Consider the following 17,207-nt stretch of genomic DNA (forward strand, 5'->3'; position numbering starts at 1 on the left):
TCTCCCGGTCCCAAACCTCAGTGATGTACTGGTGGAGTGTTCTGGTGCAGAAGTAACCTCCCTTAAGTAGCTCTCCCAGGATGCTATTAGCACCAGGATCCGTGTTGTTCTTGAGGGAACGGATAGCTGATAACACCTCTTGGAAGGTTGGCGAATGGTTGAAGTCTTGAATGGGTGGACGGACTGGCAGTTCTTCCAGGATGGAGTGGTAGTAGGAGAGCGTTGATTGAGTAGTGCTTCAAAGTGGTCAGCCCACCTCATCAGGATCTGGTTTTGGTCCTTCAAGAGATTCAGACCATCAGCTGTTTTCAGGGGGGTGATGGAGCGACTTCTAGGGCCATAAATAAAAATTGTGCATGCCGTTTTTGTCAGCATAAATTTGGATTTCCTCTGCCTTATTCATCCATCATTCATTCTGCAGTGCACACAATGTTTGCACTTCCTTGCGTGATGCATTTTAACCTTTATTTAACTAGGCAAGTCAGTTAAGAACCAATTCTTATTAGCAAATGACGGCCTACGCCGGCCAAACCCTCCCCTAACCATGCTGGGCCAATTGTGTGCTGCCTTATGGGACTCCCGATCACGGCCGGTTGTGATACAGCCCAGATCGAACCAGGGTCTGTAGTGACGCCTCTAGCATGCCATTGATGGTGGAGGGTAGTAGATGTGTGGCTGTTGAGAGTAACCCTGTGTGCTTTGTGGATATTGTCTAGTATGGTTGTGATGGTGTCATAGTTCTCATCAAACCAGTTCGTTCTTATGTTTCCTACCTCTGTAGCCAGTGAAGTGGGCCACTTCCCGATAGAGCACTGAGCTGATAGATGCCCACTTCTGGTCCATGGGGTCCTCTGCGCTCAGAAAAGGCTACATTTCACTCAGCCTTTTAGTGAGAGGGCGACGGAACTCGTCCCTTACTGCAGCTTTCTCAAGCTGGGTACAGTGCAGAGGCTTCTTACTGGACTTCTGCAGGCGTTGGGGGATTTATTCTCACCTGGAGGTTATCCAGTATCATACAGTGATCTGTCCAGCATTCAGCACCCCTCATGGCATGTGTCAGCAGGACGTCATTAGTGTCAGGGTGCATCCATGATGTTTTATATTTGTTCTTCTGCTGGAACAAGGTGTCAGTGAAAAATGAGATTGTGCTCGGCACATAGTTAGCAGTCTCATGCCGTTCTCATTGACCTGGCCAACACCATGCCTACCCAGTACTCCACTCCATATCCTGTTGTTCTGTCCCACCCTAGCATTGAAGTCACACAGCAGAAAAATCTTGTCATTCCTGGGGATGTGGTGAAAGGCCTCATGTAGTGATTGGTAGAAGCAGTCCTTTGCCTCATTTTCTGATGGTAAAGTTGGTGCGTATGCACTGAGAGGAGTAGCATAACACATCTTGGCTAGGGGGATATGGAGAGACAGGAGACTTTCACTTAGGCTGACAGGTGTTTTTGGTTGGGAGGCTGGGTAAAAGGCCGTTCTTAATTGCCAGTCCCACACCATGCTGATGTTGTCCACCCGGAGGATAACCTTTCCAGAAGAAGGTGTAGTCTTCTTCCTCCTCTTTCAGGGAACCTTCATCCAGGAACCTGGTCTCACTCGGGGCAGCAATGTCAATGGTGTAGCGCCTTAGTTCTGCAGCAATCAAAGCTCTTCTCCGATGGGTCTATCACCATTATCAACAGTGTCCAAAAGAGTTCTGATGTTCCATGTCGCCAGTTTCAGGGGAATTATTATTGTTAGCATTTTTCGACCGCTGAGTGGAACTCTGATAGGTGCGGTAGCCTATCCAAGATGGAGTAAGTGGGCAATTTTTTGGCCACCTTTTCTATGCCTCTCCTCTGCTGGGGTGAGCAGTGTGGCTCCTAAATAGGGCTGCTCAGTCACACAAGGGTCTGCCGAGAGCAGCTGCCACTCATGTCCCAACTGCTGGCGACCATAATAGTCCTGTGCCGCTGGCGTGCAGTGGTCTGATTTTTAAGGGTGCATTCACTCCTGCCCCCGTCACCAGACACCCCAACACCACCAGACTTTAGTCCGCTTTCCGATCGATGGCTTCACTGAGGACAGAAGTGGATACCTGCGCAAAGGAAGTTACTTAAAGTGCCACTGAGAGTGCACAATCCCCAACAGAACTACTTCACTGTAGGACGGTGAATTCCTGTGGCCAGGATGACCAGTATCTTTCACAGCTGCAGGAGGCTGCCGGATACCCAGACTGTCGGTGTCCGCCTGCCGCCAGCACGCTGCTTTTCTCTCAGCGTGTGCTCCCCTTGTCTTTGTCGTACTAGACTAACCCACAAGGCAGCAGGGCAGTGGTTGATGGCTGCCAGGATGTGTCCACACAGAGGTGGGCCTGTACAGATGCATCTCTGGGGCCCACTGCTGCTCTGAGATCCCCTGCCGGATAGCCTAGAATTTCAAGACAACCAGTTAACTGGGAGAAGGTCAGAGAACTGGCAGTGTGGTGCTGGGACAACAACCTCTCCCTCAATGTCAGCAAGACAAAGTAGCTGATCATAGACTACAGGAAAAGGACGGCAAAGCACGCCCCCATTCACATCGCCTGGGCTGGGTGGAGCGGATTGAGTGCTTCATGTTCCTTGGTGTCTACATCACTAAGAACCTATCATGGTCCAAACACACCAACACTGTCCTGAAGAGGGCACGACAACACCTATTCCCCCGCAGGAGACTGAGAAGATTTGGCATGGGACCTCAGATCCTCAAAATGTTCGACAGCTGCACCACCAAGTGGTGGTTATCCTCCGGGTGGACAACATTTTTCTCTGGTTGCATCACCACTTGGTATGGCAACTACATGGCATCCGACCGCAAGGCGATTCAGAGGGTACTGCGTATGGCCCAGTACATCACTCAGGCCAAGCTTGCTGCCATCCAGGACCTCTATACCAGGCGGTGTCAGAGGAAGGCCCTAAAAATTGTCAAACTCCAGCCACCCAAGTCATAGACTGTTCTCCCTGCTACCGCACAGCAAGCGGTACCGGAGCGCCAAGTCTGGGACCAAAAGGCTCATTAACAGCTTCTACCACCAAGCCATATGACTGCTGAACAGTTAGTCTGCATAGCCATTTGATTATTTGCATTGACCCCCTTGTTTTATTCTTATTTACTATAATTTTTTGCACTCACTCTTGCACAGGCTCATTGTACACTCACTGGACTCTAACTACACACTCACACATACTACACTGACATTCCAACATAGACACGCACATGCATATTGACGCCACACACATACACTCACACGCTGCTGCTACTCTGTTTATTTATTTATACATAGTCACTTTACCCCTACCCTACGTGTATGTACATATTCCCTTGACTAACCCGTACCCCTGCACATTGACTCAGTACCGATACACCTTGTATATATCCTAATTATTGTTATTTTGTTACTTTTTTTCTTTTAGTTTATTTAGCATAACTCTAAATTGTTGGTTAAGGGTTTGTAAAGTAAGCATTTCACGGTAATGTCTACACCTGTTGTATAATTTGGTTGCCAGAGGAACAGTTCACTAGCAGGGGTGTCCTTCTGCCTGTAGACATGGCCGACACAAACAGACAGACACAGCAAAAGCAAGACTGCTTCCCCAATCAAAAGCCCTAGATTTAACACAAGAGGTATGCGCTCAAGTAAAGGACAGAGCTACCCCACACAGAGCTATCGCAGTCAACCCAGAGGCGATGACTAAGGACACAAACGTGTACAAGAAGTCCCACTACGACCTCTGCAGAGTCATCAAACAGGCAAAAGGACAATGAAGGAACAAGGTGGAATCCTATTACACCGACTCCGCTGCTCAATGCATGTGGCAGGGGCTACAGTCCATTACAAACGTAGACCTAGCTGTGATCTATCCAATGGTGCCTCCCCACCAGACGGGTGTTCTCTGAGCATGCACAGACCAGCTGGCAGGCATCTTCATGTTCAACCTCTCCAGTCTGTAATCCCCACGTCTCAAACTGAACAATATCATTCCTGTTTCCAAGAACTCGGAGGTTAACTTCCACAATGACTACTGCTCTGTAGCACTAACATCTGTAATCATGAAGTGCTTTGGAAGGCTGGTCATGGCACACATCACCTCCATCATCACAGACACCCTAGACCCACTCTAATTTGCATACCGCCCAGACAGATCTACAGACAATGCAATCTCAATTGCACTTGTAGGTGAAAAATTCATGACCATGCTTGATTTTCCAGTATCCAGACTGACCACCTTGAAGTATTGAGACAGAAAACATAGGGCTAACAAATAAGACATGTGTAAGCAGAATATAGGCTGAGCTCAGTTAAATGGAAAGAGCTGGATAAACAGAGTTAAACATTGAACTGCAGTAAAAACACAATTTAGGCAGAATACATAAGAATGTACAGACTGGGTCAACATGAAGTTAATCACCAGACATGTAAAACAGAACGTAAGCAGAAAATGTAACAAGGAACCCATGGTTGTACTAATCAAGGATCATTAGAAAAGCACATCCCTGGAACATACAGTGGGGCAAAAAAGTATTTAGTCAGCCACCAATTGTGCAAGTTCTCCCACTTAAAAATATGAGAGGCCTGTAATTTTCATCATAGGTACTCTTCAATAAATTCATAAAAAATCCAACAATGTGATTTTCTGGATTTTTTTTTCTAATTTTGTCTGTCATCTTTTTAAGTGAGAGAACTTGCACAATTGGTGGCTGACTAAATACTTTTTTGCCCCACTGTATATATGCAATAAATGTATTTTTTGTTTTACAACTAGGGCCCCGCCACCATTATAACCTAAACCGATGTGGGCGTTAACAAGCAAGAACTGAGACTGGAAGATAATGGTGGTGCAAGGCCAAGGGGAGTTATTCATCTACATAGAGGGGAGTGACTGTGTGTTATGAAAAGAAGGAAAACTATAAAGCCTGAGCTCTGTGGCAAGAAAGGCAGTTGTTCCATGGAATTGCTCGGCTCTGTTACTTTGTAATAAAGTCTAATTGAATGGGACCCCCACGTGTGTGCTTAGCCCCATTCCTGTACTCCCTGTTTACCCACGACTATGTGGCCACGCACAACCAACTCCAAGTTTGCTGACGACACGAAGATGGTAGGCCTGATCACCAACGGCGATGAGACAACATACAGGGAGGAGGTCAGAGAACTGCCAGTGTGGTGCCAGGACAACAAGCCCTCCCTAAACGTCAGCAAGACCAAGGAGCTGATTGTGGACTACAGGAAACGCGGGTGCACACACCCATCCACATCAACGTGGCCACAGTGGAGAGGGTAAAGAGCTTAAATTTCCTCTGTATCCACATCACTGAGGACTTAACATGGTCAGCAACACCTTTTCTCCCTCAGGAGGCTGAAATGATTTGGCATGGCCCCTCAAACTTTTACAGCTGCACCATTTGAGAGCAGCCTGACTGTATCACCGTCTAGTATGGTAACTGCACAGCCCGCGACCGGAAGGCCCTCCAGAGGGTGGTGCGGACAACCCAGCGTATCACTGGGGGCGAGCTCCATGCCATCCAGGAAGTACATGCCAGGCAGAATCTGAGAAAGGCCCGAAAAATTGCCAGTCTCCAGCCACCCGAGACATGGACTGTTCTCCATGCTCCCACCCGCAGACGGTACAGGTGCATCAAGGCTCAGACAGCTTCTACTGACAACCTATGCTAGAATGAGTATTGATTTGATGTATTACTCCAATACGCTGCTGTCCATTGACTATTGATTGCTATTACCATTAGTATTTATCTATTTATACTGCTACTGGTCACTATTACTCCTGTTTACATGTATATCCTACTACCAGTCACTTTTCATGTTTAAACCCACCTCAACCCCTGCACATTGAATAAGGTAAATCCTGTAAATACTTGCATTCTCCTGTTCTTCAGCTCTCGTCATAGTTCGAGGTTTTTATTCTTACTTGTATTTTTTAATTCCATTATCTACTGTATATTACTTTCATTGCATTGTTGGAAAGAGCTCTCAAGGTAAGAATTGAACTGTTTTACACCTGTTGGATCCTGTGCACGTGGCGAATAAACTTTGAAACTTGAAAGCAACGATTTTATGAACTTATAATAGTTTATTAATCAGGATCCTAACATGCTGATACAAAAAATATGTACATCTGGCAAATCATTGTGTCATTCGTACCAAAACATTTAAATATATAATGGTGTAGAGACATAGGAAGTGGGGTTGCATGCTGAAAGGGACATTTCCTTTTCTCTCTGTAGAGCCAATGCCATTAGGGAATGTGATGACCTTGTTTTTTCCATGGAAGACGAGAGCAAAAGTACTGGCATCAAATCCAAAAACTCAAACAACCTGATATTCAGTAACTGATATCAGTGTGCTGTGATATTCAACAATGAATATTTACAGCCATTGAATAATTCAAAATGCTCTCGTACTGAGGCATAGGAATGACTGTAGGTAATACAGACCAATGTAAGTCACATACATTACCACCTTCAGCCTTTATAGTTCATAAACCTAATGAGACATTTCAGTGAGAAATACATTGTATGCCAGCCAGAAACCCTTTCATCCTATGTCACACAATACAAGTACTTCTCTGCATGGAAATGCTAGTTTGGTATAAACACACAGTACATCCCTGTAGTCTTGAGTGTTACAGTAAATGGAAATCATGCCATTGTATTTGCTGCTTAATATCCACATCATGCAAACAACAATCTGGCTGGACTGAGTAACCCAGTCCCAATAGCTCACTGGGCTTTGAATGAAATTACGCATTTAGAAGTCCTTGACCTGAATGCAAGCTGAATACGAAACTAGTAATGAAGAAATACACTATTGAAAAAAAAGTAGCTTACCTTAAAGCTACATCTAGAAGTACCAAATAACAGTAAATTATAAATATGAACCATCAGAACTTATGGTTTGCACAATGACAACATAAGGGGGAAAAAAAGAGTAATACTCATCTTGGTCACGATCACTTAAAAATGTATCGTTACAATTTCTGAAATTCATACGCAACCAAAGTTGGTCAATAATACTTAGAACTCTCAATAGAGATGCACAGACCATAGAAATAATAGCACTTTTACCTCAATCATGCACACTTACAGCAATATTAACTGACCATGGCCATATTCTGAAAAACAGGGTTATGATACAGAGTCATACAACTCAGCTTATGCCTCTCATTGTTCACTACTAGCATGCATGCAAGTATAAAGATATGGGAACAGCACCAAAATAGCTCCAGTGCCCTAAATTCCAGGTTAAATTTGCTGGACAAAATGCCTGGAGTTAAAACTGCATGTTTTTTGTGACGCCAATGTCTCTCCCTAGTGTTTACTTGGTGAGCAGCTCTCTGTATTTTCCCTCTCAAGGCTGAGTTGGTTTTGGAACTGGGGGTTATAGTCACTCAAAAGGACTAAGAGACCGAGTCAGGACAACAGTCCTATTATAGCCGTCTGGTCAAGAATGAAGGTTGTCACTCCATTGAAATCATGATTCTAAAAACAGCTGAAGTCTGATCAATAGAGGTATTTGATTCCATATTTCAGCCAACAGCTCATTATTTGTGCCCTTATGTCATTAGCTTATCAATCATCATCAGCCCTTATTCATTTTGGGTATTAGCTTGCTGCTTTTAAAAACACCAATACGTTCTCAGGGAATGCTGACCAGAACCTTCAGTTTGGGTGTCATATTCAGTAAAACAGACAATTTGTTACAAGTTAAACAATCTTTCAAATACTATTTGTGCTTTGCACTGCTCAATGCATTATTACTGCAGTTTAGACTCTCCTCCCTGCTCAGTACATGACCCTCCTCATCTTGTTATTGCCTCAAAGCCACTCAAACAGGCCTTGACAGGAAAATCACATCTGGTTCCACCCAGAGATCAGGTGTCAGGGAAGGAAATAGAGTCTTGGAGGGTGTGTATAGGTGATCTCATTCTAGAGTTCAGAGCCGGGGGAACAGTTTGTACCATTTGTGCTAACTGACAGGGGACACCCAGAGCTCAGGAACCCAGTGAAGGACCGTTGCTCTTGGGCAACTTGGCATTATTATTGGGCGCGGGCAAGTAACGCTGGTCTGGACGGGACTCTGAAGAGGATTGGTGGCCAAATAGGAATGTGTGCTTGCTGCTGTCTCTGTGACCAGTTCTAGAACGAGCTGGAGGAACCCTGGGTTGGAGGTTTGAGATAGGGGGCGTGATTCTGGAGGCAACCGGCCCAGGGGGTCTGGAGGCTGGGAAGAGGAAGGTGCTATTGTTGGTGTTCTGGTTGAGGTTGGAGTCTGTCCGACGGGGCTCCTGTGTCTTGGCTGGGACTGTGTTAGTGGGGCTGGAGGCCAACGTCAGCTTGTCTCTGAGCTGCTGGACCTCCCAGGCTAGCTGTTCCACTGGGTGCTGAGTGGATGAGGAGATGGGGTGGGAGAATGCCTGAGGACACAACATGGCCAGGGTTTCTGTTAGTTTATAACACCATCATGACTACAGTCATCCATGAGCAACTAAATGTAGTTTCTAATGTGACCAGCAAAAATGAGGAGCTTGTCCAGTACAACATTGCACTATTCAGTTAAATAAAAATATGAATTTCAACTTCTTACTACATTTTTTTATGCAATACCTCTAGTTGAAATCCTTTTTCAGTTACCGAGTTCAAAGTTCATTTTGATCACCCACCCACATACCAGTAGAGTAGGCTATTATAAACATCCCCATGGCAACAGTGTTTTAGGCTCTATAGTAGTGAGAATGATAATCCTTCCCTATATACCTGAGCATGAAGAGCCCCACGGAGGTAGCAGTCCCTCCACACACCTACGCAGGGCCCCAGGAGCAGGGGCAGCAGAGGCTCGTAGGAGTCCAGGGGCCCCTGGAGACCAGATGTGGTGGTGGTGTGGCCCTGAGGGACCTCTGTGAGGGCCCAGGCCTTCAGAAGCCTCTCCAGGCCCGGCAGGTTCTCTGAGGAGGACCCCCCTCTCCGGTGGCTCTTCCGGTAGACGCCTGAGCCCCCTCCACTGCGCCAGGGCAGGAGGTTAGCAGAGCAGGAGAAGGAGCCCCTGGAGAGCAGGAACACAGAACCTGGTGCGCTGTCACTCAGCTGAAAGAGGGATGGAGAGGAGAGGAAGAGAGAGTAATACGTTTGACTATCCCTTTTGTGCATTAAGCATGTTGCAATACTGAGACCTACCACACGGAGGTGCAGTGGGCCTGTGTTCATCCCTCATCATGGTCGTTAATATTTAGTAAGTGGATTTATGTGTGTGTGTGAGCGGGTGGCTTTTGTAAGACAGGAGCTCATTGAAATAGCATTTGAATTACTAAGTATCCTAACATGAATGATCAAATGCACGATTTGCATGTATATAGTGCTTTTTACACTCCTTGCGCCTGACTGTATCCCCCATAATATCATCCTCTCACTCCTACCCTGTGTGCCTCGGGGTTGGTGTTGAGGTTGCCGTTGAGTAGGGGCTGTGGCAGGGTGAGCGGAGGCACTGGCTGGGTGAAACGTTCACGTCTCTGGCTGCTGTACTGCAGAGCCCAGTCCCACACAGGGGGCAGAGGGGGGTCTGAGGGGTCCGGGAAGGAGCCCCTGGGTACCAGGTCTCTCCAGCCATTCACTGGAGTGTAACTCTGGGATAGGTTCTGGGAGAGAGAGGAAGAAGAGGTGAGAGAACAGTGATTCGTCTGATTCAATCTGAGCTCATTCAAGAGTTATCGTTGAAGACAATATGAGCTGATGCATGTGTGGGATTAAAAATTACGTGGACTCGCCTCGCAAATCAACCGCTTTAATCTGAGATGGTTTACAGAATTTACAACTTTCAAACTTTGATACAGGTATTTCCAACATTTTCCATGTTAGCCTACAGTAGCATACCTACAATGTATCTTCTCTAGTACTACAGCTTCAGCATTAGCGGTGGTGTTGCTGAACATTGGCCTACCTGTGAACGTTTGCACCTCTCCCTGTGGCAGTTGGCCAGGAAGCTGCTGAAGAGGGGCAGGTGGAAACTGTCATGGAGGGCCAGCAGGAAGTCCCCTGTCAGCTGGAAGTGGCATGGGTACTGGACCCACAGCTGCCACACACAGTCCAGGAAGAGCAGGAACACTGGCGCCTAGTGGGGAGAAAAACACAGGCTTAAGAACGATGGGAGAAAGATCCCCAAAGACATATGACTGGCATTAAACACTGTGTCCTAACACTGTGTGTGTGTCCCCCCCCCCCCCCCCCCCATGACCACTGATAGGTGAGTTTACTGATAGGTTGCAGCTTATCGTCTCACCTCTTCCTTATCGCTGTCCCTGTGGTAGTTGATGCGGCTGAGGAAGCGGTGTCCAGCCATCACCCACTCCTTCTGCACCAGACCCTGGAAGCCCACCCTGGTCCTGCAGTGGGGGTCACACATCACCTGGACCAGACTGGACACCACACAGGTCATGTCTCGGTCCTCCGCCTCTGCACACAACAGGAGGAAATAGACCATCAATAATCAATTGTAATTGAATACAGTAACAGTATGCATATTCAAGGCTCAGAGGATAAGAGACGTGTCCTTGAGTTTATCATCTACCCCAAACACACACAAAATAAAAGATTTGAGAAGGGTAATGTATAAAAAAACAACACAACATGACAATCCAAATGCTACAGTCTCACATCAGCCCTTTCATTCTCACAAAAAGTGCCCCCCTCTGTGGACTTGAATAGAACTTCTCCCGAATCCCCACATCTGGTTGGCAGGTTTTTTCTAACCACAGGCAGTAGGGAGTGTTGTCTGGGCCTGTCTAAAAATGCCATTGGGTCATTTCTCCAGTCATTTACTTGTGTTTAGGACACAGTCAGCTCTGTGGTTTTATGGGGGTGATATACAACCCTCTTCTCCAAAAGGCCCACTTGAAACTGGCCAGGCAACACAACTCATACGGGGGAAGGGAAAATCACAGGGCAGTAGCAGCCATTGTTCATGTGACACAGATTCCTGTTGACTTTTCAGTCTGCGGTAGCTACCTTCGGTATCAACAGACTAGGACTGACTCTCACAGCCCAATTATATGTGTCAGTACATGGAGTCATGTAATAATAATGTATGAACATAGTTGTATTTAGTCAAGGATGTCTGTATGTTTGCCATAAGACTGTTCTCCCTATAATAGACCGTAATATTACACTTATCTCTCCAAGGCCGTGGTCTCCAGCCTGGGTGCCAGACTATTTATGTTCAACATCGCTAGTTCGCTACGTCCTTGCCTTGTGTGGCAAGACAACCACAAGCTGGATAAAATAGAAACAGACAGACTGGCATCCACCTTGAACTTCCAACACACTACTGTAAACTTCCACAACTAAGTGAGCCAGTCAGCATGACAATATAGTACACTATCCTAACACAATCTCAACAGACACAATAGACTACCACCTGCTGTATTAGCTGTGGTGTAAAGTACTTAAGTAGTTTTTGGGGGAATCTGTACTCTACTTTACTATTTATATTTTTGACAACTTTTACTTTTACTCCAATACATTCTTAAAGAAAATAATCCACTTTCTACTCCCTACATTTTCCCTGACACCCAAAAGTACTCATTACATTTTGAATGCTTAGCAGGACATGAAAATTGTCTAATTCACGCACTTATCAAGAGAATATCCCTGGTCAACCCTACTGTCTCTGACTTGGCAGACTCACTAAACACAAATGCTTCGTTTGTTAATTATGTCTGAGTGTTGAACTCTGACCCTGGCTATCTGTAATTTTAAAAAACAAGAAAATCCTGTCGTCTGGTTTGCTTAATATAAGACATTTTAAATCATGTATACTTTTACTTTTGATACTGAAGTACATTTAAAACCAAATACTTTAAAGCTTTTACTCAAGTAGTATTTTCCTGGGTGACTTTTACTTGAGTCATTTCCTTTTAAGGTGTCTTTACTTTTACTCAAGTTGGAAAATTGGGTACTTTTTCCATCACTATGTATTGGTGTCCTAGTAGAGTAGTGCATCTACAGTAGGAGTCTCCTTTAGGGTAAGCCCTAACGCCGCTTTAATGAGGGACGCAGCGTGAATAATAAATGAACGGATTGAATATTCGGTGCTGCTTGGCCCTCGTCATGTGACTCACCTTGCAGCACCACGGTCAGGTGACCTCCGAGGAGCAGGCAGGCCACCTCAGCAGCTTTCCTCAGACAGCACCTGGGGAGGGAGCAGAGCAGCATGCGAATCAGGCTAATGCTATGCTACTATCACAGTTCTAGCTTGTTTCAGCACATAGACGCTTCAACATCCATGTGTGTAAGCCTGTAAAAAAAGCTATGCACTAGGTCTTGGTCTACTGTGTAGATATAGCAGGCTCACGTGTTGAATATATGAGAGCTACATTCAACATCCATGTGTGTAGGCCTATTATAACCTCATGCTAACGGTATGTTCTGTAACAGTATGTTAGAGCATTCTAAATCTGCTTACAGCTAATGTAACACAATAAAGCCACATATTCAACCAGGGATAGGCTAATGTGCTACAATGGTACATTCATACTACATCAACATTGCGCTATTCACTATCATTGCTAGGTAGACATTTTAAAAAATCCACCAAATCAATGTAGGCCCGGCACATTTATTACAGATGATTTATTGCTTTGATGAGAAGCCAATCAGGACCGCTCACCTGGTGTAGTCCAGCCAATGGGTGCTCTCCAGCGTAGACAGCCATTTGTCATCTGGCACCGACACAGATGTGGAGATGTCTGTGGACCAACACAGAAGACAAAGAAACCTTGTTCATGTTTTTGTCGAAGGAGCTTTATTGTACATAAATTAGAGTGGGGATTTGACAAGTTTTAAGATATACTATTGCACCTGAAATCTTTAAATAAGATCCATAGAATAAATATCTTCTGAAAACATATTGTTTTAGTCTTAAAAAAATATTTCACAATTGTTAAGGTAGTTGAAGCATGACATGATGAGTGAGGCCCATAGATGTGTGTGGTTGTTGTCTATCCAAATCCCTTGGCCTTGTGTAGAGGTATCACACAATAAACCAAACAATGTGAGCATTGTGTTGGCAATGTGTGAGCCATGGGAGTCAGTGACCTGTGGTGTGCCCTGCCCTGTCCCTGTGAACTCACAACAGAGAGGGTGTTGTCTAGGAAACTAGTTGTCTCCTAGTCTAGGAAACAGTCTCTCAAAGATTTTTGACATCTCACAGCATTAGAGGAAGAAGCGTCAGGAAAAACACGCCACCATCACATGGTGCTCACATATCGTAAAATAAGAGTAGTGTACGCCAGTGATGGGAAAAGTACCTCATTTTCATACTTGTAAAGTAAAGATACCTTCAAAGGAAATGGCCCCAGTAAAAGTGAAAGTCCCCCAGTAAAATACTACTTGAGTAAAAGTCTAAAAGCATTTGGTTTGAAATGTGCTTAAGTATAAAAGGTAAAAGTATAAATCATTAAACATGTCTTATATTAAGCAAACCAGACGACATAATTCAATTTTTTTATTGACGGATAGCTAGGGGCACAGTTCAACACTCAAACATAGTTAACAAATGAAGCATTTGGGTTTAGTGAGTCTGCCAGATCAGAGGCAGTAGAGATGACCAGGGATGTTCTCTTGATAAGTGCGAGAATTAGACAAATTTCCTGTCCTCCTAAGCGTTCAAAATGTAATGAGTACTTTTGGGTGTCAGGGAAAATGTAAGGAGTAAAAAGTACATTATTATATTTAGGAATGTAGTGGAGTAAAAGTAAAAGTTGTCAAAAATATAAATAGCAACTACTTAAGTAGTCCTTTAAAGTATTTTTACACCACTGGTGTACACTTATATGAGGGGGTATACATTCATTTATTGGGGATTTTGTCTTGAATCCAAATCCCTAATTTCAGGAGGTAAATTGGTGTCTGGGGTCTTGTCATCTGGATGTGATCTCTACTAGCCCACCATCTCTGTCTCAGTAGCATTGTAATGGGAAGCACATGGAAACAGATTAACACCACTTTATGTCCTCTATAAAATCTGCATGCCCACTGTCCCTCAGGGCTAGAGTGCTCCTCCATAGATGCGGCGTAAAACCTGTGCTAAAGCAAATTAATTGGTCAACAAATAAAAAAGACGGCACGGGAGAGGCAAGGGGAGGGCTTGCCAATGAAACTGGCAACCCCACTCAAATGTCACTGGTTACAGGCTATCATGTGAAACTGGCAACCCCACTCAAATGTCACTGGTTACAGGCTATCATGTGAAACGGAAACAGAATACACTCCTATGTTTAAATGCACTGTAGCAACATTTTGACCAACATTTTATCCAATGTGGGTCTTGGTCAGATACATTAAAACACAGACTAATACACTTGACTTTCCAAAAGGTGCAGAAGGTTTGTACTGACCTCCCAGACACAGAGCCCGTAGGCGGGTGTGTGCCAGCTGTATGTCTGTGGGTGAAGGCATCTCGTCTCCCAGCTCCACCACCACACATAGAGACTGGCCCCCAAACAGGATCAACTCCAGGTTCCTACAGTAACACACCACAGGACAGACACACAGGGAGCCCTTAGCATTATTCTCTGTGATTAGACATGTCACATTCCATTACTTTGTAACCATAGCCCAGGGCTAGTAAACTGTCTTGCCCCCAGGCTAAGCGCTGTCTCAGACATGCACAAGGAATAGCATTTCACAAAAGCCTGCTAACCTGTCCCATCTCAAGAATGTCCGGGTAACATGTACATGATTACAGGTTAGTTTTGACTTAAACATTCTGTTGAGAAGCAATAGCCTTTACCATAAAAGCAATCAACAACACTATGACTATGTTTATCTCTATCTTCCTCTGTCTCTCTCTCTCACACACACACACACACACACACACACACACACACACACCTGATGTCATCCTTCTCATGATAGATGTTGTTCTGGAAGCTGGCCATCCGTAGCAGGTCACTGCCCCGAGGATGACGCCAACACCAGCGCTGGAGGACAACAGTCACACAGATTTAGACACAACGTGGTCTCAATAGTAATGGTTTTTGGATATGTTCTAAAATCCCTGTATGAGTTCTTAGTGACCAGGGCATGACATTTTAACTGGGTTTTCTGACCTGACTGATATTGAGGGGTCATATGATGAGTGGTAAAGTTCTACTTACAGGAATGACTGATATTGATGAGTGGTAGAGTTCTACTTACAGGAATGACTGATATTGATGAGTGGTAGAGTTCTACTTACAGGAATGACTAATATTGATGAGTGGTAGAGTTCTACTTACAGGAATGACTGATATTGATGAGTGGTAGAGTTCTACTTACAGGAATGACTGATATTGATGAGTGGTAGAGTTCTACTTACAGGAATGCGTCCCTCGTTGAAGTGGGCAAAGGTCTTCTTCAGCTCAGTGTCTAGAACTTTCTGAGGGACCACGTTGAACTTGGGCAGACTGACATGAAGTAGGATAAAATGACATTAACCATTGCAAGTTTAATGGGCATTTGGGCTAGGACACTGACTTTACACTAGGAGCACAGTGTGCGCAGGCTTCTGTTCCAGCCCAACACTAACAGGACCAGAGTGGGCAACTATATAATATATTTGATATTTTCCACTAATAAAGTTCCAAACAGGTTAACCACCAGGAAAGTTTCAGGTGGTGGGTGTATAGGCTACCTGGTGGACATCTCAAAGCGGTCATTGACAGAGCTGACCCTCCAGCCGCAGGCCCCGGTCCTCTCCAGCTCCTGCTCCCAGTCCGAAGAACTATCAAACCAGTTCATGTGGGAGTCACGCCTACGGTTGCTCAAGAACTGCTTCATCTCTGGGGGGAAGAGAGAGGGGGTGGTGGAGAGATTTAGCTTTCCTTGAGAAAAGCCACACTGAAATATTGGTTATGCTGATTTGATGTGGATCACCATTAACATTTTTTATATCACACTTAAAGCTGCATTATGTAACTTTTTAGGCAACCTGACCAAATTCACATAGAAATGTGTGTTATAGATCTGTCATTCTGATTAAAAAAAAGTCTAACAAACGGTATATCTGTTTTATGTATGCTATTTCTATGGTTCCCGTTCTTAAGTTTAGTTTTTGTGTATTTTACCTTCGGTTTTGTACACCAGCTTCAAACAGCTGAAAATACTATATTTTTGCTTATGGGGAATATATTTCACATCGGTTTACATGGTACAATATTTTCTACACTATACTTGCTTGTTTTGGCAGTACTGGCAGCTTCATAAAATACTACCCGCAAAACACCAGTCTCAACGTCAACAGTGAAGAGGCGACTCAGGGATGCTTGCCTTCTAAGGCAGAGTTCCTCTGTCCAGTGTCTGTGTTCTTTTGTCCATCTTAATCTTTTATTTTTATTGGCCAGTCTGATATATGGCTTTTTTTTTAGTGTATATATATATTTTTTTTATATTTGATGACATAAAGGTCCAACCTTTTTACCATTTAATACCAAACAAATACAGTAATACAGTTTCTAACTTGTGTGTTTAACAAACCCCTCTAATGCTTTCAATATGTGAAGAGCTTCAGTGCACTGTATTAAAAACAGTATGTTCTTTATTTTCTTTTTGGGGGGGGGGGGGGGGGGGGGGATCTATGAGAGCCAGAGGGAATACCTGTAAGCTTGAGATCTTATCAAGGGCCTGCATGCAATAGCAATTATTTCCAGCCCCATAATCCTTCAGACAAAAACAGTTGTGTGTCTGTGTGTATTTGTTTGTGTGTGGATGTATGAATGACTCATAATGAAACGATTCCAAGTATCCCTATGACCTTTAAAATACTTTAGTTCTTTGTACTCAGAATGTACTCTCGTCAATGTGACTTTTTGAATAAAGTATTCCAGCGTGTGTGTGACTCACCAACGCTCCCCAGGGCTGCATTCTGGAAGGCGAGGACAGTCCCTGGCTTCAGAGGCTGGTAGGTCTTGGCAATGGTGTACGTTATCTGAGGAGGAGGAACACGACTCATTCTGCTGATCAGCATGACAAAGTGCATCAGCTTTCAACATGGAGGGAGACCCTGTGTGCATGATCACAATGACCTAGCAGACACATCAGTTTCTCTACTCACAGGGTACATGCTGAGTAATAGCCATTTGAAACTCAAATCACAACCGTCTGAAGTCAACCTTCAAATCAGGAGACGCTGGGCATGCTACATG

General features: G+C 44.6%; 1 protein-coding gene across 1 annotated transcript in view; it reads right to left on the minus strand.

The window, feature by feature from the left end:
- Positions 1 to 6,087: 6,087 nt before the first annotated feature.
- Positions 6,088 to 17,207, minus strand: part of LOC139392738 (myotubularin-related protein 11-like) — a 34,960-nt gene continuing 23,840 nt past the window's right edge. Inside the window, exons 6-17 of the mRNA XM_071140956.1 lie at positions 16,906 to 16,990; positions 15,698 to 15,845; positions 15,383 to 15,470; positions 14,917 to 15,005; positions 14,421 to 14,545; positions 12,692 to 12,770; positions 12,144 to 12,214; positions 10,307 to 10,479; positions 9,968 to 10,138; positions 9,447 to 9,665; positions 8,791 to 9,117; positions 6,088 to 8,450 (exon numbers count right to left, since the gene is read on the minus strand). Coding sequence (XP_070997057.1) covers positions 8,028 to 8,450; positions 8,791 to 9,117; positions 9,447 to 9,665; positions 9,968 to 10,138; positions 10,307 to 10,479; positions 12,144 to 12,214; positions 12,692 to 12,770; positions 14,421 to 14,545; positions 14,917 to 15,005; positions 15,383 to 15,470; positions 15,698 to 15,845; positions 16,906 to 16,990 — 1,998 coding nt within the window. The 3' untranslated portion in view covers positions 6,088 to 8,027. The remainder of the gene's footprint in view (positions 8,451 to 8,790; positions 9,118 to 9,446; positions 9,666 to 9,967; positions 10,139 to 10,306; positions 10,480 to 12,143; positions 12,215 to 12,691; positions 12,771 to 14,420; positions 14,546 to 14,916; positions 15,006 to 15,382; positions 15,471 to 15,697; positions 15,846 to 16,905; positions 16,991 to 17,207) is intronic.

The sequence above is a fragment of the Oncorhynchus clarkii genome, chromosome 3 (assembly GCF_045791955.1).
Source record: "Oncorhynchus clarkii lewisi isolate Uvic-CL-2024 chromosome 3, UVic_Ocla_1.0, whole genome shotgun sequence".
Lineage (NCBI taxonomy): Eukaryota > Metazoa > Chordata > Actinopteri > Salmoniformes > Salmonidae > Oncorhynchus > Oncorhynchus clarkii.